Genomic DNA, 24,886 nt, shown 5'->3' with positions numbered 1-24,886 from the left:
CTGAACAATGGCAGCAATACGTATACGTATATTACGTGTACTTGATCGATAAGCCGATTAGAGGACGAAACGAACGTCCCTTTTCCAAGAACTCGTGTTATCAACGTTGCGTTCTAAATCCCCCTGCCAGCAAATGGCACCGCTTGTGCTGGCTAAAATCCAAGGACAAACAGCTGCAGTGCCTTTCTGCGCCTTCCTATTTTTACGTCGGCGCAATTTCCTCGTTTTTACGACCGATCGATCGAACTGATCGGGCCAATTTGTCTCTTGCATTGTAAGCGACGCGATTAATCGACGACATCTTTTACTTCATCGAAACTCACCAGCGTGATGTAGAAAGCGACATCCTACGCTGCCATTTTCTAATCGTAAGACTCTCTGGCAATTACAATCTACGATTTCACTCACAATCCGCTTGTTCGATCGAAGAACAGGTTGTGCGTAGATTCGTCTACCAATGAATCGCATTTATCACTTTTGTCCATAATTTTACACATGTTCGTCAACCTACCAACGTCGGAAACAAATATAAAACGTTCGATAAAAGAATCGAGTTAACGTACAAAAAACTAGAGGTAATGTCGAAAACTTCGAAGAAACAAAATTCACAAGAAAAATACTAAATCTTCAAACGATAATTAAATACCACAATCGCTCTAAAAATTCTTCTAAACTCTATTATGTCACACAAGGAAACGTTCGGTCGATTCATCCGTGGACAAGGAGCTCCAACATCCCCAATGAGTATCACTGATCGTCGACATACTTAAAAAGCTATTTGTCGTATTTTATCACCTGCATATTCTCCACAGTAAGCCACGTCGAAAGTGAAACGATCTCGCGTCAAAGTGCTCGATCGAAAGTTTACAACGAAAGTAATCCGTGGACGCGAAACTCTGACTAACGTCCCCAGCGAGTACGAAAGAGTAAAATGGTACCTGCCAGTACGCGAAAGGCGGTATCGCGTGCGATGTCAGTCGTTTTTGAGAATATTCCGTGCGTCCCGTGACAATAGGTAGGCAACGAAGGCATAGGGTCGTCTAAAAGACACGAGCCTCCAATGCCAGAATGTAGTTCCATTCGGTTCAGTCGGTGCCTGGTCTCTTGACCTGCTTGCACGACGGCCACCAAACGATTGGCATTTTTACCCCGCGTCCACCACTCCCCCTTCCGTGGCCACGTCAGCCTTTTACATATTTTCCATCCTTTGAGATACGCCAGCATTGTGTTACGCTTGCTTGGTCGCGTCACGAGAGTCCTAGCGTAGTTCTTTGAAGAGGAAATCCTCGTTGCCTGTTGTTGGAAGTTAAGCCAACGTTTCTTTCAAATTCTCACGTTTCGTATGATTTAATGTCTTTGGTAAATTAATTTCTCGATGATGAAGACGCGAATTAGCGAATAAAAGAGTAATATCTTACGTCAAGATTTCAAATCTACAGCTGAATTCCAATCGGATTTAAAATTTTCGACCTAAGTATATCAATTGAGAAAATAGTAAATACAATAAATATAAAAATAACTCTTACGATGAGATCTAAAATCCCGAATCTAAACGTATAAACTGAGAATCTAAATAACTTATGTGAAATTTGTATAAGTAGAAATGGCTACTCCCGATGGACCGGCGGATTTTCGTTTGGAGTACATCGGTGGTTTCGTGCAGAAGTCGCTGAAACTGAAGCCGGAGAAGTGGGCCAGATTACTCCTCACGGAGGAATACAGAAACGCTGTGCTGGATTTTGTTGATAATCCTCTGCCAGCTGCTCTTTTTGTAGCTTTGACACCGAACGCGCAATTGGTGGCTTCAACCTCGTTCCCTATACCATGTCAGAGAACCAAAGGTGAGTACGATAATGAAAACTTTCCAAAATATCCGCCTAAAGCAAACTCTTGAAAATTATTCTCGATCGCTATTCAGGTATTTACGTCGTGAAGATAGAACAGGCGCCATTATCCAAGGAGAAAGAAGTTTGTTCATCGATGCTGATATTAGGGGATTTGTCGTCTCGAGTTGTCGATCAATTAGCTACTTTGGTGGACAATTTATTCGCGCCCCTATTGAGCAAAGCAGAGAATCACAAGGATTTGCCTGACGTCGCGATTCAGGACATCTGTAGACACGTTCATTCTCTTCGCGGTACTCTGTACCAAGTAAACTTTCCTTTTCTTCTGTAAAGATTTAGTTTTCATACGCGTGTTCTCAGTTTATACAGGGTGTCCTCGATTTAAAGGTCAGAGATTCGGGAGCGTGTAGAATATCGATAAGATTAATTTATTTCTGTTTCATTTTGGAGAAAATCAGGAAGAAAGAACAAGGGACATGCTGTATATTTAGATTCGAAATGGTAGATTCAACAATGGCGTTGGCAGTACAAAATTGTACGAATGTTTTCCGTCGAAATACAGGTGAAAGGCCAGGTAAACGGCAGAACGGTGCTCCCAATGCCAGCCGGAATGGAGAGGGCAACGGAAGTGGAGAAGCTGGTGCGAACAGAAGGCCCCCAAGCTGTCGATCTGTATTTGAAGAGCGCCATCGAGGGTGTCGTGATAAAGTGGGCCTACTTGGTGAACGACGTTGTCACTCAGGAATCTGGCGCAGCTTTTGAGAATGGTCAAAATCCCACCCCCTATGTCGAGCTTGACTATTGGTCCACGAGACTAGCTAATTTAAGGTAGAGGATACCGAGTATCCATCTATGACAACGTTTTCGTCGTCCCGGCATTTATTTATTTCTGATAAAAAAGTTGAAAATAAGTATTTTTTCTATCAGACACGAAAAATGTAAGAAAGCTGAGCGGTAGGGTAACAATATTCTCCAAGTCTAACAAATTACAGTATCCAAAGGTTAATTATTATAGAAGAAGGATCGTTTTCCAGATATATCTACGATCAATTGCAAGAGGATCGCGTGAAGAAAATGGCGAGCATTTTGGAAACGACAGACAGCGCCTATTTCCCCTGTTTTCGCACCCTTTTCGATAACGTGGTATCCTCGATGGCAGAGGCGAAAGAGATATCTCTGTATCTATCTCCATTGGCCAAGTGTTTCAAAGCGGTCGAAGAGGTCGACTTCTCCGAGGCTAAGCCGCTAATGGCCACGCTGATACACTCGGTCGGATTAGCCTGGTCGAAATCTAGCTACTATCAAAGCTCCACCAAGGTGATCATCATGTTTCGACAGATTTCCAACCTGTTGATACAGGAGGCTCGTCGATTCCTCGACCCAACCTCTATTTTCCAGAGCGACGTCGACGAGGCTTTACAGCGTGTGCAAATATCTCGAGGTTAGAATCGATCAGAAGATCGTTCTCATCATTCGAGCACTATCTTTCTATGGCGATACCATTTCTTCAACTTCCAAGCCTCTTTTAATTTTACTTCTAACGTTGTTCCCAATTAATTTTTCGTCTCTTTCGGAGACTTTGTAGATCAAAAGCATTACACGCTCTTTCTTGCAGGCGTCTTGGAAGAGTTCAAACGACAATTCGAACTTAGGAAAGACATGCCAGCGATGAAACCCGATGCACCACCGTGGACCTTCAATTCCAGCGCCGTTTTCGCTCGCCTGGATGCTTTCTTGAAACGGCTGAGCGACATCGAGTGGCTATTTAACACCGTGATGGAATTTTCCAAGCTGGAAAAGATAGAAATCGGCGGGATTCTCGGCCGATCCCTTAGCACCAGGATCGTCAACGTGTACAAAGAGTTCCAGCAGCTGTTCGTTTCTTTCACGGTGCGGGCAAACGACGCGCTCGAGCCAGACGACGAATCTTTCACCGTAGACTGTGCCAAGTTCAACGAGTCCATCACCGATCTCGATTGTAAATTGGCAGCCATTCTTTGCCAGGCTTTCGACGATTGCGGCAACCTCGAGAGCGTTTTCAAGGTACCGTATATGGTAGACTTGGACAACTGTGGTAGGATAAGTGGAGGAGGAACGGGCCATTTTTCAAAAAACTACAATTCTTCTATCGATCTGCTTTCACAGTGTAATAAAACGAAGAGTTCGAAATAAACAAATTTCAAAAATAACGATCTTCGAAATTTCCTCAGTTTCTAGATGCGACAGTCGCATAACATCAAATAAAAACAAATATATTTTATAACAAATAAAAACTAATTTTTGTACGATAATTTTAACAACTAAAATTCTTACAAGTTCTTCGTTTCAGTTGATAAATATCGTTGGAACGGTGCTAGACAGGCCAATGATAAGCAAACAGTTCGCAAATCGCTACACCAGAATTTTGGATCTATTGAACGTCGAGCTGACTGTAGTCGAAGTTCTGTTTAATCGTGGCACTAGAGGCGCTCTAATTAATCTTCCACCTTTAGCCGCGGCTTTGACATTTATCACCATGCTCAGACAACGCATCGATCTTCCCGTTCAATCTTTCAAAGCTATTCAACATCCGTAAGTTGTTTAAATAGAGATTTATATTTGATAGAACAATTTAATTACAAAATAATTATACCGATCATAGAATAGTGAACAGCGAAGAGGGCCAGAATATAGAAAAACGTTATGAAAGGCTTATCCAGATCTTTAAGGATAAGGAGACTGAATTGTTCACGGAATGGGCACGAACCGTACCTGACGCAGTCGATATTGGACTGAATCGCAATATTCTCTATCGCGAGAAGGATTCCACGTTACTGCTCAACTTTGATCCCCAGCTTTTGTGTGTTTTAAAGGAAGTGAACTATCTGAAGCAAATGTCTCGATCAGACATTCCCGAAGAGGCAATAAAGGTATCTATCCACTTGACGTTTCTCCTATGTATCCCTACACGTATACCACCACAGCAAAGTATTTAGGCAAAACCTGATTTAACTGCACAATGACATTGTTACAGCTGTTGCGTGTAGCGCAGTGTAGCGTGGCATAATAAAATTGCTATTTGAAAAAACTAAAGAATTGGCACGTGTAAAAGAGAAACATTTGGGAGCAGTTTTGTCGTTCAGCTCTTTTCGCTGTCAATGTATAAATAAGAGAGACTGTTAATTAGTAATTCATTCTTGCGATAATAATTAAAATCGATAAACACTTGGACGAACCGCGCAATTAATTGATAATACTACAAATAAAATTCGCCAATAAGTGTGACAAGTTAAGGTGGTTTAATAGTCTTCGATATGTAGGTGTCGGAGAACGTCGAAACGTTCCGAAAGTTCCGCACGCTGCTAGCAGCCACGGTGTGTTCGTACAACAACGTGTGCAAGACGACCAGGCGAGTGGAGTTCCAGCTGATCGAGAAGGAGATAACTAGGATCGATTCGTTGGTGTCTCGAGGAGAAACAGAATTATGCTGGAAGTCGGACGGCGTTCTGGAGTACATCGTGGAATTGGGTGAACTCGTGGAGGGGCTCTGGAAGCGAATCAAATCGACCCAGACGAACGCCGAGAAGATCAAAGCGGTGCTGGACGCCTGGACGAGGACGCCTCTCATCGAGAGGAAGGATCGTCGTAAGGACGCTTTATTGTCGTTCGACGAGCGGCCAGAAAAAGTATCAAGACGTTACGGCGAGGTCGAGAGGGCTGCCGAACAGATTCATTCGTTGTTGGAAGAGAACAGGCTGCTTTTTCAAGTTTCCGACGAAATGGAGGAACCGTGGCAAAAATACGTAGATTACATCGATAGGATCGTGATGGAGTCCCTTCGAAGGGCTGTAGGGTGTTCGTTAGGTGAATGGGCTCTCCATTTTTCGTACAATTATTGTTTCAGGCTTTCGTTGTGGTTTCTTTAAATTCTCGAATTATGAAATCTCTTTAAATTTCCTGTTTTAGTCGATTAATGGCAATCGGCGAATCAGTGGTCTGCAATTTTTAGAGCTAAATAAACTTTTACGCACAGATTTTTTTATAACCGTTTCTTCTGTATTGTCATGATTCTATTTAAGTACGTTGCTTCTGATTCTGTTAACCGTAAAAGAGATTTCTTTTTCCCTTTTATTCGTATCAGGGTATTTGGTAGACAATATGGATTCCAATGAAGAAACTGAGCCGCTATTAGAAGCGAAGTTAGAACTCAGGGAACCCGATCTCTATTACGTGCCTTCATTGGAACCTGACGATCCGGATGGACTGGACCAATTAATCTTGGCACTTTTGAACGATATCATAGGGATGGCTGCACTGGTGCCACGATTAAAAAGAGATGCCATAGGATACAGCAAAGAACTAGAGGAAGATCCGGATATAAAAGGGATGAAAAATGAAATTATGAATAACGTTTCGACCGCGGTGGAGGAAGCTACCGAATTCTGCAGCAACTTCGAAGGTATAAATACCACGAAATACTAATCTAAATGCATAGAATTTGCGTAATGTGGAAAAAATACATAAAATATAGTAAAATGCAGGCTAATAGCTAATAACAATAATTTACTAATAGCAATACGCATTGTACATCTTCAAACCTTTCACAAACGTATAAAAATCTACTGCCTACGAATTATAATAGAATCAACGAACATCAGAGAATGTTTCTACGTTTGGTTTACTCTATGATCCACCCTCGTTCTTTGTCGTCTTATTTTATCAGGATACGCCTATCTCTGGTTAGACGATAGAGACATGGTGATGCAACAGTTTCTCGAGTATAGCCGACAATTGACGATGGAGGAAATGGAGATGGTGGCCGTGCAGGATCCCAAGGGGCCGACACGGTCACCGCCGAAAATGGAGCAATTCCGCGAGCAAATCGACCTTTACGAGGGCCTCTATCTCGAGATCGAGGAAATGGAACCATCGAAAGTGTTTTGTGGCTGGTTCAGGGTAAACCTCAGACCCTTCAGACAGTCGGTGCTGAACATGGTCTGCAAATGGTCCAGCATGTTCAAGAGACATCTGGTCGATCGCGTTACCAGCAGCCTCTCGGATTTGGGATCGTTTATAAGGTGTTTTCTCTTACGAGTTACCATTCTTTATACGAGCAAACGAAGAACGATTTCAACTGTTTGTAGATCGATAGCTATGTTGGCAATCACGATATTCGTTGCACGTTCGATAATCTCGGGCTACTTGCGTACTTGGCTACTTTGATTTGTCTCTATAGATTGTCCTCTTTCCTTCGATCAGACGTAGAAGGAACGTCTGGCTTTCATATTTTTCTGAAATTGAGAAATTTCCCGAAAGAGTAAAAATGGCTACCCAGAGAGCCAATATAAGGAAAAAGGAAGGAGCCGCTTTTCGATGGATTCTTCAATGTATATTTTATTCATAGACGAGCAGACGAGGGTTTGCTCCAACCAATACAACCAGGTGACTACGTCGGACTCGTTAGCGTGATGGGTTATCTCTTGCAAGTGAAAGAAAGGCAACCGACTACGGATGAAATGTTCCAGCCGTTGGAAGAGACGATCGAATTGTTGAAATTTTACGATCAGGATATCCCAGAGGAAGTAAACGTTCTGCTTCAAGAACTGCCCGAGCAATGGTCCAATACGAAGAAACTGGCGCTTATGGTTAAACAGCAAGTGGCACCCCTGCAAGCAGGTACATACATCTACATTCGTAGATATTAGGACAGCTGCTAATTTTGTACGAAACAAAACAGGCGAAGTGTCCAGAATACGAGGACGAATCTCCGCGTTCGACACGACCATAACTCACTACCGCGAAGCTTTTCGGCGCTACACCTTCTTCAAACACGATTGTTCGAATCCTTACGAACTGTTAGACGAAGGACACAAGGAGATTCTGATGTTGGAACGTCAAATGAAAGACATCCAAGAGTCTGCATCGTTGTTCGAAGTTATGGTGCCAGAATTCAAAGTGTTGAAGCAATGTAGAAGAGAGTTGAAGATGTTGAAGCAACTATGGGACTACGTGAATATCGTTAGAAGCTGTATAGAAGGATGGAAGACTACGCCTTGGAGAAAAATCGACGTAGAGAACATGGACATCGAGTGCAAGAAATTTTCCAAGGAGATACGAGGTTGGTGACACGATATTAACTCTACCGTGTTCTTTCAGTTGCATTTTTATCACGTTAAAAGATATCTCGTGTTTGTGCAAAATATGGAAAAATAGTTGTCGTCACGCCTGATTTTTTACTTCTGTTTTGCGTTGAACGTTCTCTTGAAATATTAGAAACCCGTGTCGTTTGTTACTAAAACGAGTAAGCTATCTTCAAACGTGTTTTTAATATACTAATTGCAATGAATTAGCCCTGGACAAGGAAATGAGATCGTGGGACACTTTCGTATCATTGGAGGCAACCGTGAAGAATATGTTGACGTCCTTGAGGGCCGTAGCAGAACTCCAGAATCCAGCTATAAGGGAAAGACATTGGAGGCAATTAATGAATAGCACCAAGGTATCGGCGGAGGTTAAGAAACGAAGAATAGGTTTACGAAAAGGATTGAAAATGATTTAGATACGTTTTATATTACGTTTTACATGATATCTAATTTTTATGAAAGACTTTACATATATATATATATTTTTTGTAAGAACTTTTTGTATCATTGTACGTGAAAAAGTTTTTGATGAATTTTATACGAAAGATAGTTATATATAAGGATTCAGATTAGCATATTTTTACAAAAGTTCACCAAGATGTTTAGAGTTAGTTGCACCGCTGTATATACGCTATCGGTGTTGCAGAAACTGGGCGACATGACTCCAGAAATGACCGTAAGTCCACTGTAAATACTGGCACTTTGTTCTCTAAATAATTATTTCCAAAATTTTTAAGCACGAATATTCAAACCACCGTCACGATTAATCAATAAATGCATTATTAGTTACTCATCAGTGCATGTATCACGTATGTATGTAATCAAATAATTTGTACCATATTTTTGTCATCGTTTTTTGTTCGTTCTATGTACTAGTCACTGTATATATTTCATCGAATAAATTGATTTTGCATTCGAAACGTTTAATTCTTCGTACACCTGGCTTTACGTTTATTTCTTCAAATTGTTCGTCAATGCTCACATTGCATAAATTTCAAATACGTTCGCGATAATATATAATGTTAAACCATACATGATTCATAATGATACACGATATTCATAATTATAATGCTACATATTTAGAGACATAGCCGGTAAAGACGAATGCGTTTAGGTACGATTCGTTATGGACGAGTCTACCACGTTGGCCGATCTTCTGGAGCTAAATCTTCACGAGTGCGAGGAAGAAGTGAAGAACATCGTGGACAAAGCCGTGAAAGAAATGTCTATGGAAAAGTACATGAGAGAATTGAACGCCACCTGGTCGAAAATGGAATTCGAGAAAGAAATTCACGCTAGAACTGGCGCTACCCTAATAAGAGCCAGCGAGGAATTGATCGAAACGTTGGAAGAGAACCAGGTACTTTCTACACGGATCGCTTGTTACGCACTCGAGCACGAATGTTGCAAGAATCGCAGAAATTTAGTGACTTTTGAACAAATTACAGAACTGATTTTTATCGCACTCGTCAGTTAGATTTGCACAATGTGATTCGTTTTACGTAGTCTAAATCAGCAGAAATCGTACTTGGTGAAAATTTAAAGAGACACGAACGATTCGACGATGAGAGTTCGGAAAGATATTACAGCGAGTCAAGGCACAGTGCGATCGATTTTGAAGAAAGTCGACTCGATTAGGGCCACCTTGTTTGCTTTTCATAGGTCCAGCTACAAAACCTTATCACTTCGAAGTTCATCGCTCACTTCCTAGAAGAAGTCTCCAGCTGGCAACGAAAGCTGAGCATCGCCGATCAAGTTACTACAATCTGGTTCGAGGTGCAACGAACCTGGATGCACCTTGAGAGCATCTTCACCTCCTCGGAAGATATAAGAAGACAATTGCCAGTGGATGCCGAGAGGTTCGATCGAATCGACAAGGAATTCAAGCAAATGACAGAGGAACTAGCGAAGACGCCAAACGTTGTGCAAGCAACGAACAGAGAAGGCCTGGTGTCTTCTCTCGATATCCTCCAAAAGGAATTGGTTCTCTGCGAGAAAGCCTTGGCAGAATATTTGGAAACGAAGCGTCTCGCGTTCCCGAGATTCTACTTCGTTTCGTCCAGCGATCTGTTGGATATTTTGTCGAATGGAAATCAGCCGGAGATCGTGGCCAAGCATCTGACAAAACTATTCGACTCCATGGCTCGATTGAAATTCGATGACGCGGCTGCTGGCTCGCCAAAACGCGTATTGGGTAAGTCGCCCTCTGCAAGGAATAAAAGTTGATTTTTCGGAAATTCTTCGTCTGAGAAACGTACTATAATATAAATTATACTATAAATTGTAAAGAGACTTTAAGTACATATTCATTCAACTGCACGTTCGATCCTTCATAGATCTATATGTTGGGAGGTACTATTATCATAGAACGATAGTCGTGAAGCTTTTTGCCTCAAAAAATTTCGTCTGTAACTCTAAGCGTACCACTGATCTTCTCTGCGCGTATCACGTGCGACTAAATATTTTTATAGTAACAAACCTTTATTAGTTTGTGCTGTGCAGAAGTCTCGTATCTTTCGAACACATGGACTGCCACGCAACTATTATATATTTCGCCCTGGGAGCCGCGACAAATTAAAATATACTATGCCAAAACGTTTAATTTTTCATACATTTTATGCAATGAAATACTCCTGTTTCAAGGTATGTTCGCGAAAGATGGGGAGTACGTGGAATTCGCAAATTGCGAGATGAGCTGCGAGGGCGCAGTGGAGGCATGGTTAAATCGCCTGCAACAAGCGATGAGAGTCACAATAAGATACTATTTCAGCGAGGCTGTGATAACTTACGAGGAGAAGTCCCGAGAACAATGGCTGTTCGACTATCCAGCTCAAGTTTCTCTCTGTGGAACGCAAATTTGGTGGACGACTGAGGTGAACATCGCGTTCGCCAGACTGGAAGAGGGTTACGATAATTCTCTGAAAGACTATCTAAAGAAACAGATCTCTCAATTAAGTACACTGATCACGCTATTGATCGGAGAGCTAACGAAACAGGAGAGACAAAAGGTGATGACGATCTGCACTATCGATGTACATTCTCGAGACGTGGTGGCGAAGCTAGTGCAGTCCAAGGTGGAGACGTCGCAGGCGTTCCAATGGCAGAGTCAACTTCGCCATCGTTGGGACGAAAAGGAGAAGGATTGCTTTGCTAATATTTGCGACGCGCAGTTTAAATACTCTCACGAATACTTGGGAAATACTCCCAGGTCCGATGGTTCTTCGTCTCCTCTCCCTTGCATCTCTGTTAATTTTCGCAGTAGGGATTATGGAATCTAGCGACTGGTTCATTGACACTTGCGTTAAAATATTGCTCGTTACTGTTCTTTATACACTCCATATTTTACTCGTCGTTTGAATTTTCAATTCCTTGGATAAAATCGATTTTTCTTTATTCATTTTTAATTGAGTAATCATAGAAGTGTCTTGTCAAAGATCGATTCAGTTAATAGGCTAATATTTTCCCATAAACGCTACGAAAAGTATCATAAATGATTAAAAAAAAAAAAAAAAACAACGGTGCCTGAGAAGCTCGAATTGATCGTCTCCACATTTCTTTTTTAATCTTTTAATTAGATACATAAGTGCACGATTAGTATCTATACTTTTCAATTTACGGAGAAGATCGACGTGGCTTCTCAACAGTCCAAATAGTAACTGGACTGTAATAACATGAGAATTAATAATTATAATTAGACAGGATTCCTTAAAAGTTTCCTAATTCCCACTAAATCATTTCTCTTCTATGCAGATTGGTCATAACACCGTTGACGGATAGATGTTACATAACCCTGACCCAATCTCTTCATTTAATAATGGGTGGTGGACCAGCAGGCCCAGCGGGCACTGGAAAAACCGAAACCACCAAAGATCTAGGCAGAGCTCTCGGCATAATGGTCTACGTGTTCAACTGTTCCGAGCAGATGGACTACAAATCCTGCGGCAACATCTATAAAGGATTAGCTCAAACTGGCGCCTGGGGTTGTTTCGACGAGTTCAACCGAATCACGGTCGAAGTACTCTCCGTAGTAGCTGTCCAAGTGAAATCGATTCAGGACGCCATTCGAGATAAGAAAGAGAAATTCAACTTCATGGGAGAAATAATCGGCCTCGAACCAACGGTCGGTATATTCATCACGATGAATCCAGGTTACGCAGGACGAACAGAATTACCGGAGAATTTAAAAGCCTTATTTCGACCGTGTGCCATGGTAGTCCCCGATTTTGAACTCATCTGCGAGATTATGTTAGTGGCAGAGGGATTCCAGGTAGGAATCATGGTTTTGTATGTTATATTAAATAAATTCGTGTACGCGTGTATCAAAGCTACGTCTATACTTTGACCTATGCACCTTTTGTATTATTTCACGTGTACTTTGATTCGTGTGATTCCTACAACTACGAACTTTGGTTAAGCTACGAATTTACGCAAGGAAAATACGATTGTGCAACATTTCCATGTTACAGATACAAAAGTAAATATTAGTACCGCTCCCATTAACAAAATTTATTCGAATACACGTGTACACGTATGGTCTACTTCAAAAGTAACGAAGTTCTATTTATAACAGTTTTTCAACGTTACTTTTTAAAGATCTTAGAAAGATCTCTTAGAAGATATTTCTTACACGAAGGAAAATTTTTAAATTTTTATCTCTTCAACTCTGCATATACTTCCCCTGTCCCTCTACCGTCTCACCGGTCATCCTCTAATCTTTCTATAATATTAAAAATATACGAAATAGGGTTCTCGAAATTACAGGATGCGAGAGTTCTAGCGAGAAAGTTCATTACGCTGTATACTCTATGCAAGGAGCTGTTATCAAAGCAGGACCATTATGACTGGGGATTGCGCGCGATAAAGTCAGTCCTCGTGGTCGCCGGAAGTCTGAAGAGGGGTGACCCCGGCAGACCGGAGGAACAAGTGCTCATGAGAGCTCTTCGAGACTTCAACATTCCCAAAGTGGTTTCCGACGATCTGCCTGTGTTTATGGGTTTGATAGCCGACCTGTTCCCCGCCTTGGACGTTCCCAGAAAACGCGACGTGGAATTCGAGAAGATGGTTAAACAGGCAGCAGCTGATTTGATGCTGCAACCAGAAGACGGCTTCATCCTCAAAGTCGTTCAGCTGGAGGAATTATTAGAAGTACGGCACTCGGTTTTCATCGTGGGAACTGCAGGATCCGGAAAGACTCAAGTTTGGAAGTCGTTGTTTAGAACATATCAGAACATGAAGAGAAAGCCTGTATACAACGATTTGAATCCGAAAGCTGTGACGAATGACGAATTATTTGGAATAATTAATCCAGCGACCAGAGAATGGAAGGATGGCTTGTTCTCGGTTATTATGAGAGAACAGGCTAACTTAGGCGGAGAGAATCCTAAGTGGATAGTTTTAGATGGCGATATCGATCCCATGTGGATCGAGTCATTGAACACTGTCATGGACGATAACAAGGTTCTGACTTTAGCTAGTAACGAGAGAATAGCTTTGACTCCTGTAATGAGGCTGCTCTTCGAGATCTCTAATTTGAGAACAGCTACTCCAGCTACCGTATCTAGAGCGGGGATTTTGTATATCAATCCTCAGGATCTAGGCTGGAACCCTTACGTCACGAGCTGGGTGGAGAAAAGAACGTCGCCAATTGAAAAATCCAATTTGGTTATGTTATTTGACAAGTACATCCCTGCTTGCTTGGAAACATTAAGAACAAGATTCAAAAAGATAACACCGATCGCAGATATGGCGCACGTACAGATGCTATGTCATCTTCTTCACTGTCTTCTCAAGCCAGAATTAACCTCCGCTGATTTTTTGAAGGAACATTATGAACTCTACTTTGTTTTCGCTGCTGTTTGGGCTTTTGGTTCCTCGATGTTCCAAGATCAAACGATAGATTATCGCGTGGAATTTAGTAAGTGGTGGACAAATGAATTTAAACAGATTAAGTTTCCCTCGCAAGGTACCGTGTTTGATTATTATATAGACTCTGAGACAAAGAACTTTGTTCCGTGGTCTCAGCGTTTGCCAAAGTTCGAATTGGACCCTGAACTACCTCTGCAAGCTGTTTTGGTTTACACTGCGGAGTCTATTCGAATTAGGTACTTCTTAGATTTATTAATGGCCGAGAAACATCCAGTGATGTTAGTTGGAACAGCTGGTTGCGGGAAGACTGTTCTCGTAGCAGAGAAACTTCTACAGTTACCTGAAAATTACACAGTATCCAATGTACCCTTTAATTTTTACACTTCTTCGGAGATGCTGCAGAAGATTCTGGAGAAGTCTCTGGAGAAGAAAGCTGGTAGAAATTATGGCCCACCTGGAAATAAAGCTTTGGTGTATTTCATCGATGATTTGAATATGCCAGAAGTTGACGCTTATGGAACTGTCCAACCGCATACTTTGATCCGTCAGCATTTGGATTACGGTCACTGGTACGATAGAACGAAGCTAACTCTGAAAGATATTCACAACTGTCAATACGTTAGCTGTATGAATCCTACGGCTGGGTCTTTCACCGTAAATCCTAGACTGCAGAGACACTTTTCCGTGTTTGCGGTCAGTTTTCCTAACAGCGATTCGTTGACGACTATTTATTCGTCTATCTTGAGGCAGCATTTGTCCAACATGGAACACAGGTAAGCTTCGAAAATAAATTATTGTATGAAGCGTAATTAATGCAATTAATGCAATGTAATTAATGCATTTCATAGGTTTCCCATTTCTGTCGTCGAAATGTGTAACAGCATTGTTCAAGCGTCGATTCAGCTGCATCATCGTTGCGCTCAAATGTTCCTCCCAACAGCAGTGAAATTCCATTATATCTTCAATCTTCGTGACTTATCTAACTGCTTTCAAGGATTATTATTCAGTGGGAACGAGTGTCTACAGTCTTCTATAGACTTAATCAGATTATGGCTCCACGAGACGCATCGCGTTTACGGAGATAAGCTTACAGATGAAAAGGACATAGAGAGCTTTTCTAAACTACAATTGGATATTTTGAAGAAGAACGTGGAGGAAATTGACGAGGGCGCCATTTTGGAGAAACCTAATATCTACTGTCATTTTGCAGGTGCGCAAATACTTGGAAATATTTCGCTAAAAATCGCGTACCACTTGGATCTCAAACACGCCACGAGAAAGAAAAAGTTGAATAAATTTGTTATATTGCAAGGTGGAGTCGGAGAGCCAAAGTACATGCCGGTGAAGGACTGGGCGACTCTGCATCGATTGCTATCGGAAGCAATGGTCAGCTACAACGATCTGGTAGCTGCTATGAATCTGGTGCTGTTCGAGGACGCCATGATGCACGTGTGCCGGATAAACAGGATCTTGGAGTCGCCTCGAGGCAGCGCTCTCCTCGTCGGTGTGGGAGGTTCTGGCAAACAAAGCTTGTCACGATTGGCTGCTTTCATAAGCTCGCTGGAGGTATTCCAAATTCAGTTGAAGAAGGGTTATGGAATCGTCGATCTGAAATTGGAGCTCGCTGTTCTGTATAACAAGTCGGGTTTGAAGAATCTGGGCATCGTGTTTTTGATGACCGACGCTCAAGTGGCGAACGAACAATTCCTCGTGCTGATCAACGACATGCTTGCTTCTGGCGAGGTTCCAGATCTCTTTGCCGAGGACGAAGTGGAGAACATAATAGCAGGTCGATGAATATTTCGGGTTGTTTGTTTTTTCTTCCGGAACAAGAATCATCAACTTCAAAATCCCTGTGATTCGACTCGTTCCTTTTTTCTCTTTTTTTTTTCTTTAAACCACTCCAAATCTTTCTATTCGAAGCACGTTCGAAAGTCATTAAGCTTAAGTCATTCGTTTACTTTTATCTTTTTACAATAAGGATTATCACGTACATAAAATTCGTACGATTTAATTCGCTAAAGTATTTTTCGACGATCGATATACTCGGTCGCAGGAGTTCGTAACGAGGTGAAGGGCGCTGGTATGTTAGATACCCGCGAGAATTGTTGGAAGTTCTTCATCGACCGGGTGCGCCGCCAGCTTCGGATAGTTCTCTGCTTCTCCCCTGTCGGATCCACTTTAAGGATTCGCTCGAGGAAATTCCCGGCCATAATAAATTGCACGGCGATAAACTGGTTCCACGAATGGCCGCAAGAAGCTTTGATGTCTGTGTCGAAGAGGTTTCTGCAGGAGTTAGACGAACTTCCGGAAAATTACAGGTAGAGCGGAGAATATCGATCGGGACGCCCCTGAAACGCGTGGTACGCGCCTTCAATAGCGGAGAGGATGCTGAGCAATAAATATACGGATGCTTTCGATGCAGGGAGGCTGCGGCGAAATTTATGGCCCACGCTCACACGACCGTCAACGCAGCCAGCAGACATTATTTGGCCAGCGAGCGCCGATACAACTATACCACACCAAAGTCCTTTCTCGAGCAGATCAGTTTGTACACTAGATTGTTGAAAACGAAGGCTTGCGAGCTTCGTGGTCGAGTAGCTAGGCTGGAGAACGGTTTGGAAAAGCTTCGTTCGACTGCGGTACAGGTGGATAAATTGAAAGAGAAACTGGCGATGCAAGAGGTAGAATTGCAACAGAAGAACGATGCAGCCGATGCTCTGATCGCCATTGTTGGTATCGAGACGGACAAAGTACAAAAGGAGAAGGCTATAGGTAAATCCTTTAGGTAAACCACTACCTTTTGATTGTATTTCACGTTTCGTGTTTCGTATAGCGGACGAGGAAGAGTCGAAGGTTGCTATAATAGCTGAAGAGGTATCGAAGAAACAGAGGGATTGCGAAGTGGACTTGATGAAGGCAGAACCGGCTCTCTTGGCTGCCCAAGAGGCTCTGAACACACTGAACAAGGCGAATCTGACGGAATTGAAGTCGTTTGGTTCGCCACCAGGTGTTGTAACGAACGTAACTGCCGCTGTAATGGTTCTCTTAGCTCCAGCTGGGAAAATACCCAAGGACAGGAGCTGGAAGGCTGCCAAGGTACTTGGAACAAGGTCATCGCTAGTTCGTGCTCGACCGTACACCTAAGCTGGATAGTTATAAACGCATAGAACGGACTATGGTATCAAGATTTCTCAAAATCTTTTGGCCGGAAATCTTTAGTCCACCATCACCGCTGTCTTTTTCTTTATTACTTTTGCATATTCCTTTGAAAATTTACTTTCCGAGCTAATTTGCCTCGGGAGAAGTTCAGAAATACGCGAGAAAATCACGAAGGAAAAAAATCACCGCGAGTTTTAGCGAATTATACCACTTTGCGTGAGATTATTTCATCCGCGTTGTTTCTTCAGATCATGATGGCGAAGGTCGACACGTTCTTGGACTCCCTAATCAACTACGACAAAGAAAATATACATCCGGAAGTAATCAAGGCGATCCAACCGTATCTGAAAGACTCCGAATTCGAGCCAGAATTCGTGAGATCGAAATCAGCGGCAGCTGCGGGTCTCTGTGCCTGGGTGATCAACATCATCAAGTTTTACGAGGTGTTCTGCGACGTGGAGCCAAAGAGGAAAGCGTTAGCACAGGCGAACGCAGATTTGGCCGCTGCTCAGGAGAAGTTAAGCGTGATCAAACGCAAAGTTGTTGTACGTAAACTCTGTCAAACGTGATTCCGAACAAGTTTAGTTAGAGTGCTGTTTCTGGAACAGTCGTTGGAAGAGCAATTGGCGAAGCTGACGGCGGACTTCGAGCAGGCAACGTCCGAGAAGCTCAAGTGTCAACAAGAGGCGGACGCGACCAACGCTACGATTGCTCTGGCTAACAGGCTGGTCGGTGGTTTGGCCTCGGAAAATATACGATGGGCGGATTCCGTAGCCAAGTACGTCCAAATTTATAGCCATATATGGCTAATTTAACAAATTCTAAAAGTTTCAAGCGCTTGGTAATGTAGACGTCTTAACACTTACGAACACTATTGTACAGATCCTTTAAAGAAAAAATTCTAAAGTTTCATGCAACAAACGTCCACCCTACCCGGTGACGTTCTCCTGGTGACATCGTTCATATCTTACGTGGGATGTTTCACGAAACAATTTCGCCAGGATCTGCTACACAAGCAATGGCTACCGTTTTTACGTAACGTAGAACCGACGGTTCCAATCACGGAGGGGCTGGACCCTCTGTCGTTACTGACGAACGACACACAGATAGCCAAGTGGAACAACGAAGGACTTCCAAACGATAGGATGTCGACGGAAAACGCAACTATTCTGACGAGTTCCGACCGATGGCCCTTAATGATCGACCCTCAGGTATAGGTCTATCTGTCACGAGGTCGCCTAACGTCACTCGGATCTCCATCATTATTTTTCCTTAGCTGCAGGGAATTAAATGGATCAAGCAGAAATACGGGGAGGAACTTCGTGTCATTAGGCTCGGGCAGAAGGGTTACTTGGATGTCATCGAGCAATGTCTAGCAACCGGGTCGACCGTGCTCGTCGAGAACATCGGCGAAACGGTCGATCCGGTGTTGGATCCACTGTTAGGCAGAAACTTGATTAAGAAGGGTCGGGCGATTAAGATCGGCGACAAGGAGGTCGAATACAATCCGCTGTTCAGATTATTATTGCACACGAAGCTGGCTAATCCCCATTACAAGCCCGAGATGCAGGCTCAAACTACTCTAATTAATTTCACGGTAACGAGGGACGGTCTCGAGGATCAATTACTAGCGGAGGTAGTGAAAGCCGAGCGACCGGATCTCGAGGAGCTGAAGGCTGAGCTCACCAGACAGCAGAACGATTTCAAGATTACGCTCAACAGTTTGGAAGATTCCCTTTTATCGAGGTACGTTGCTCGTTCGACCTTTCACAACAATTTCCATTTCCTTTGCTCTCAGCGTCAGTGTTTCCCAACCTTTTCTCAGTCATCACTCCCTTTCGTATTACCCAGATAACCCGAGACCCTTCCTTCTATATAATTATGTACCAAGATTACCGATAAAAACGCGATAAGTATATTTTTATCGATTACTTTGTTTCACTGTCGTTTTACGATTAAAAAGGAAACATTATCGTCTATTCCCCCTTCTAATCTTCTTATAGAAAGTGGTACACAGGTTGGGAACTCGAATTCTATAGTTAGCCCCTCTATCCTCTTGTTTTCGTCTTGTTTCTGAGCGAATTTCAAAGGATTTACAGCGATGGAAATACAATTCGATTTGATACGATAAAATAACAATTTCGTGGACAGATTGTCTTCAGCGGGCAGCAACGTTTTAGAGGACACATCGTTGGTGGAAAATCTGGAGACGACGAAGAGGACCGCGGCAGAAATCGAGTCGAAGGTGACGGAAGCCCGCGGCACAAGCCGTGAGATCGACGCCGCGAGAGAATTGTATCGACCAGCGGCAGCCAGAGCTTCTCTCCTCTACTTCATCCTGAACGATCTGAACACCATCAATCCAATCTATCAATTTTCCTTGAAAGCTTTCAGCGTGGTGTTTCAAAAAGCCATCTCGAAGGCCGATCCCGCCCCAGACGTGTCCGCGAGAGTGAAGAATCTGATCGAGTGCATCACCTATTCCGTGTTCATGTACACTAGCAGAGGGTTGTTCGAGTGCGACAAACTGATCTTCGCGTCGCAGATGGCGTTTCAGATACTACTCGCTAGGAACGAGGTGACTGCAGCAGAGTTGGACTTCCTCTTACGGTTCCCCATCACGCCGCACGTTACATCCCCCGTTGATTTCCTTTCCAATATCAGCTGGGGTGGAATTAGGAGTCTCGCTAGCAGAGAAGAATTTCGGTAATCGAAATTTCACGTACTCTTTTATCTTAAATCGTCCGTAACAGGTTAAAAATCGTAATGATGCAAATAAAAATTTGGAGAATATAGATTTCATCAGAAATTTCAACTTTTGAACGATCAGTGTTAGCGATTTAGTTCCATTTAATTGCTGGCATTATAGCTTTATTTTTATTTTTATTTCGTAATAAAGTAATACGATAGCGTAATAACGAACGCAAGTCAAAATATTGAGAATTTGGAAATATCGTTACTGGTTGCGTACGGTGATGTTTCTTTTGCGCAGCAATTTAGACAGAGACATAGAAACTTCGGCAAAGAGATGGAAAAAGTTGGTGGAATGCGAATGTCCGGAACGAGAGAAATTCCCGCAGGAATGGAAGAACAAAACGACTATTCAGCGTCTGTGCATGCTCAGGGCACTGCGACCCGATAGAATGACCTACGCAATCGCAGCATTCATCGAAGAGAAGCTTGGTCCAAGGTATATCGAAGGTAGAACCGTCGAGTTCGCAAAATCTTACGAAGAAACCAGCCCTTCTACGCCCATCTTCTTTATCCTTTCTCCTGGCGTGAATCCTTTGAAGGTAACGGAACATTTCCGGAATGAACAAAAGCATTCACCTTGTTCCACAACTTTCACCTGGCAAACCTATGAATTTTCATTTAATCAGGATGTAGAGGACCTGGGTCGTCGCTTGGGTTACACGTTGGATAATCAAAATTTCCACAACGTGTCGCTGGGTCAGGGACAGGAATCCGTTGCAGAAGAAGCTATGGACGTGGCCGCGAAGAACGGCCATTGGGTGATTTTGCAGAATATTCATTTGGTGAAAAAATGGCTACCATTGTTGGAAAAGAAATTAGAAATTGCCGCAGAGGGCTCGCACGAGAATTACAGGGTGTTCATGAGCGCGGAACCGGCTAGTACACCAGCAGGACACATCATTCCTCAAGTAACATTTTATGCTTAATATCGTTGTGTCCTCGAGTACGAATATATGGTCGTAGGAGATAAAGTACGAGAGCGTATAAAAAGCTGCAAGTTCACCGAGTTTTCGGCTCGAGACACAACGATATGGAATTTGATGCTGTAAAACACTAAGAGGTTAATGAAAGATTAATTAGGGGATCCTCGAGTCGTCCATTAAGATTACGAACGAACCACCCACGGGGATGCAGGCGAATCTGCACAAAGCTCTGGACAATTTCACCCAAGAGACGTTGGAGATGTGCAGCAAGGAGGCAGAGTTCAAGGCCATTCTATTTTCCCTCTGTTACTTCCACGCGGTGGTCGCGGAGCGCCGGAAATTCGGCCCACAGGGCTGGAATAAAATCTATCCCTTCAACGTAGGCGATCTTCACATCAGTGTCAGCGTGTTGTACAATTATTTGGAAGCTACGTCGAAGGTGCCTTGGGAGGATTTGAGGTCCGTCTCGATTTCTTTCGTTATTTTTCAGCACACTGAACAATTTTAACCGGTCGTTTGTCACCATTCTTTTCATAACGCACTCGTGTACATTCGTAAAGGTATCTTTTCGGCGAAATTATGTACGGCGGGCATATAACCGACGACTGGGACAGAAGGCTGTGTGTCTCCTATCTCGAGGAATTAATGCAACCCGAATTGGTCGACGGAGAGTTGCACTTAGCGCCAGGTAACAAGTTTCTCGTTAGAGTTCGAGCATTTTTATCGATGGTTCTTCTCGTAATTGGAGAGCAATTAACGATTTAAATATTACAAAGGATTCCCAGCGCCACCAAATACAGATTTAGCCGGTTACCATGCCTACATCGACGAAGCGATGCCTGCCGAATCACCCTATTTGTACGGTCTACACCCAAATGCAGAAATAGGTTTCTTAACGATGACTGCAGAAAATCTCTTTAAAACCGTCTTTGAGATGCAACCGAGGGACGCGGGTAGCTCTGGAGGACAAACAGTGACCAGGGAAGAAAAGGTAGTCGTTTAATCCGTTCCATATTAACCATCAGACGATAACTTCGCTGTGTTGAAAGGTGAAGCAAATACTGGACGAAATAATGGAGAAACTTCCAGAGGAGTTCAACATGGCCGAAATAATGGGCAAAGTGGAAGAAAGGACTCCGTACGTGATCGTAGCATTCCAAGAGTGCGAACGAATGAATCATCTGACCACGGAAATAAAACGGTCGTTGCGTGAACTGGATTTAGGCCTGAAGGGAGAGCTAACGATCACTTCAGATATGGAGGACTTGGAAAACGCGTTGTTCCTTGACCAAGTGCCACCTGTTTGGGCTCAAAGGGCTTATCCGTCTTTATTAGGACTGGCAGCTTGGTTTGTCGACCTGTTACTACGGATCAGAGAATTGGAAACGTGGTCCACTGACTTTGTCGTAAGATAGCGAAACAAAAGGATAACTGATACGTTAAAGTTATCGTTATTACGAGTGAATTATCGTTTCAGTTGCCACCATCGGTCTGGTTGGCCGGATTCTTCAATCCTCAGTCGTTGCTCACGGCCATCATGCAATCGACAGCTAGGAGACAGGAACTTCCGCTTGATAAAATGTGCTTGCAATGCGACGTGACGAAGAAGAACAAGGAGGAATTCACGTGCGTGAATTTCATCTTATTTATTTGGAATTTAGAATTATCAATTAATTAAGTTGGTTGATCTGATCGTTTCAAGGCACAATTTTTTAATACATTAAATTATTTAACCGTTCTTCGTAAAAAACGACAGAAGAAAAAAGGAACGGAAACTGAACGAGATCGTTGCGCGGACAATTATGTTTAAAATTGCTTATTTCAAGTTCTTTGTCATTTTATCACCCTTTCGAAGAGTCAACGTTGACTGTTGTCTTTTTTATATATCAGGACAGCTCCCAGAGACGGTGCATATATTCATGGGATATTTATGGAGGGAGCACGATGGGACGTGCAGTCTGGCATTTTAGTCGATTCGAAACCGAAAGAACTGTTTCCTGTGATGCCGGTGATCAACGTAAGAGCGATTACACAAGATAAACAGGACTTGAGAAATATGTACGAGTGTCCTGTTTATAAAACGAGAACTCGAGGACCTACCTACGTGTGGACTTTCAATTTGAAGACCAAAGATAAGGCTGCAAAGTGGACGTTGGCAGGTGTAGCGTTGTTGCTTCAAACCTGAATACTTGTAAGATACTGGTGACAAGAGTTTCTACGAATAAATAATTAGAACAGGAGAGAGTGAATAAAATTTACGATGTAGATTTTTAATAAAAGATTTTAGTAGAGGCGCGTAAAAAGGAAACCCCAAACAGCGATTCATTCCTATAAATACCAGGCCGGGCAATTGCGGCGAAGAAAGAAGAGAATAATTCGAGCGTGAATCTCGAAGGACCTATCGAACGAAGCAGGATATCACGGGATGGGCTAATCGGCCGAGAGTTAATAAACCGTAAGACGATAGAAAATCGACGCGGTGGATCGTTCGGTTTCCGTTTCGTTCGAGGGACAAAGTATTCCGTGATCCGTGGAAGAGGAAGAAATTATCCGTTATACGGCGAAACAAAAGGTCCCTCGAAGGTTTGCCCTTCGAAAGGATCGATACTCGCGGCTCCAGAGACAAAACAGGACCGTGTACGAAACGTTGGTCAATTTAATATACGAGGCAGAAAAGAGGGAGCGAAGGGTCGGAGAAAGGAAAAGGAAGGGAAAACGGCATGGAGCGAGCCTTGTAAAGGTGAAAACGCATAGAGGATACAAGGTTTGCCCACCTCGGGGACATAAAAGCTTTCAGATTGCGGCACGGGATCAAAATTGTATCGTGTTAGCGAGAGAAATTAGATTTCCTTTCCGCGGGAACGTCGAACCGCGCGCAAGCAGAAACGATCTCTTTCTTCCGCGAGCGGAGAATGGAATCCTATCAAATATGCAGAGGTTATTAGCTCTCGAAGGAGAACGGAAAAATGTTTACCCTCCAACTTTCCCCAGGTTCCACCGTTTCTGGCTGGATTTTATCCAGCCTTTCGTCAAGCCTCCCTTTAAAACACAGGGACGATAAACTCTTGTTGATCAACTTGTTAACTAATGCAGGCGCGCCGCTTGTCTCCAACCGTTTCTTTCTCCGGGAACCGTGGATTCTTTAATGCGGCAAGTTTCCTTTGAAAGTCTGCTCTTTCGAAGATAACGAGCTACGTTTTAAAGTTCCTGTTCAAAGTACCAAATTTTCATCCGCTTCACAGTCTCGCCTCATAAACTTTTTATAAGAGCTGATCAGAAACTAAGGTTCCCTCGGTAATAGTCCCTCGTATGTTAATTTAGCTTTCTTGTCCCTAGAAATTATTTGTGTCTCAAAGCGTTTAAGGAGTACAACTCGAATCGTCGATTATTTATTTCTAGTACTTTCTAACGACGACGTAGCTTGAGACACGGTCCCGTATATAGGTTCTTAAAAAACGGTTGAATATCTTTGATCGAATGAAAAGAAATACGTAGTTTCTTCGAACAGGAAATTCTTTCGAAATAAGAGACAGTACGCTCTAATTAAGGAAAGTAAAATTAGTTTACACCGGTTGCACGATATACGTCGTACTATTTCTCGAAAGATATAAATTCAAGTAGTTGTACTCGTGTTTCTATCTATGCTACAATAAATTTTATACGCGTGCATCGAGAATAAATTCTACTTGCAGGACGTATCAACGTTATAAACGTTTGTTTAACCCGATACAAAAGTAAAGTTGAAGTCCGATGGTGCGTGTCCCGCGCAGAGTCAACTCACGAATCCCATCGAACCAAAGGGAGAGAGGAAAAAAGTGTCGGTCCCTTGCAGAGAGGTTGGTGATTGGCTGCCAAACACCCTCTTCGTGATTCCTGTCGATCGATTGGCCCCACTGCATCGGCTTCAATCACGGTTTTCATTAAGCCTCGCCGGACAACGGCGGCTAAAAGAGAAAGAGAGAAACCGAGATCGAATGTCCGGCGTTCCGTGCGTCAACCGGAGGAAGCTGCTTTCGTGGCGTTTCCACTTTCGACATCGATCACGGGAGAAACTTCGACCGATTAAAGATCGACCATTCGTTGCGATCGATCTTCTCCTATCTAGCATTCGTCCTATCACCTGTACAATTTCCTCGTTCAAAGATAAGTACTTTTAAAATTTTAAAATGGCGAGAAGGAGGAGGAGGGAACAGAGCTCAATTAACTTCCGCATATC

The 24,886-nt window shown here is 42.9% G+C and overlaps 1 protein-coding gene and 1 long non-coding RNA gene across 4 annotated transcripts in view; one reads left to right on the top strand and one right to left on the bottom strand.

The window, feature by feature from the left end:
• Window positions 1–24,886, bottom strand: part of LOC138184054 (uncharacterized) — a 138,856-nt gene that overhangs the window by 33,013 nt on the left and 80,957 nt on the right. The gene's annotated exons all lie outside the window — the stretch shown is intronic.
• Window positions 1,604–22,935, top strand: Dhc93AB (Dynein heavy chain at 93AB). Its single transcript, XM_069121640.1, is given in 37 exon segments — window positions 1,604–1,841; window positions 1,919–2,151; window positions 2,407–2,672; window positions 2,879–3,285; window positions 3,460–3,887; window positions 4,174–4,415; window positions 4,486–4,753; window positions 5,144–5,687; window positions 5,965–6,282; window positions 6,547–6,901; window positions 7,228–7,499; window positions 7,561–7,941; window positions 8,174–8,322; window positions 8,613–8,642; window positions 9,081–9,326; window positions 9,629–10,160; window positions 10,610–11,174; window positions 11,717–12,233; window positions 12,728–14,604; window positions 14,680–15,041; window positions 15,144–15,620; window positions 15,888–16,152; window positions 16,257–16,606; window positions 16,668–16,930; window positions 17,242–17,538; window positions 17,602–17,771; window positions 17,901–18,204; window positions 18,270–18,739; window positions 19,145–19,699; window positions 19,986–20,286; window positions 20,374–20,655; window positions 20,828–21,129; window positions 21,231–21,358; window positions 21,447–21,661; window positions 21,720–22,076; window positions 22,148–22,296; window positions 22,528–22,935. Coding segments are annotated over 37 exon segments (13,443 nt in total). The 3' UTR covers window positions 22,856–22,935.

The sequence above is a fragment of the Bombus flavifrons genome, chromosome 10 (genome assembly GCF_040668555.2).
Source record: "Bombus flavifrons isolate JBK064 chromosome 10, iyBomFlav1_principal, whole genome shotgun sequence".
Classification (NCBI taxonomy): Eukaryota; Metazoa; Arthropoda; class Insecta; order Hymenoptera; family Apidae; genus Bombus; species Bombus flavifrons.
This window is presented reverse-complemented; position numbering and strand designations above follow the sequence as displayed.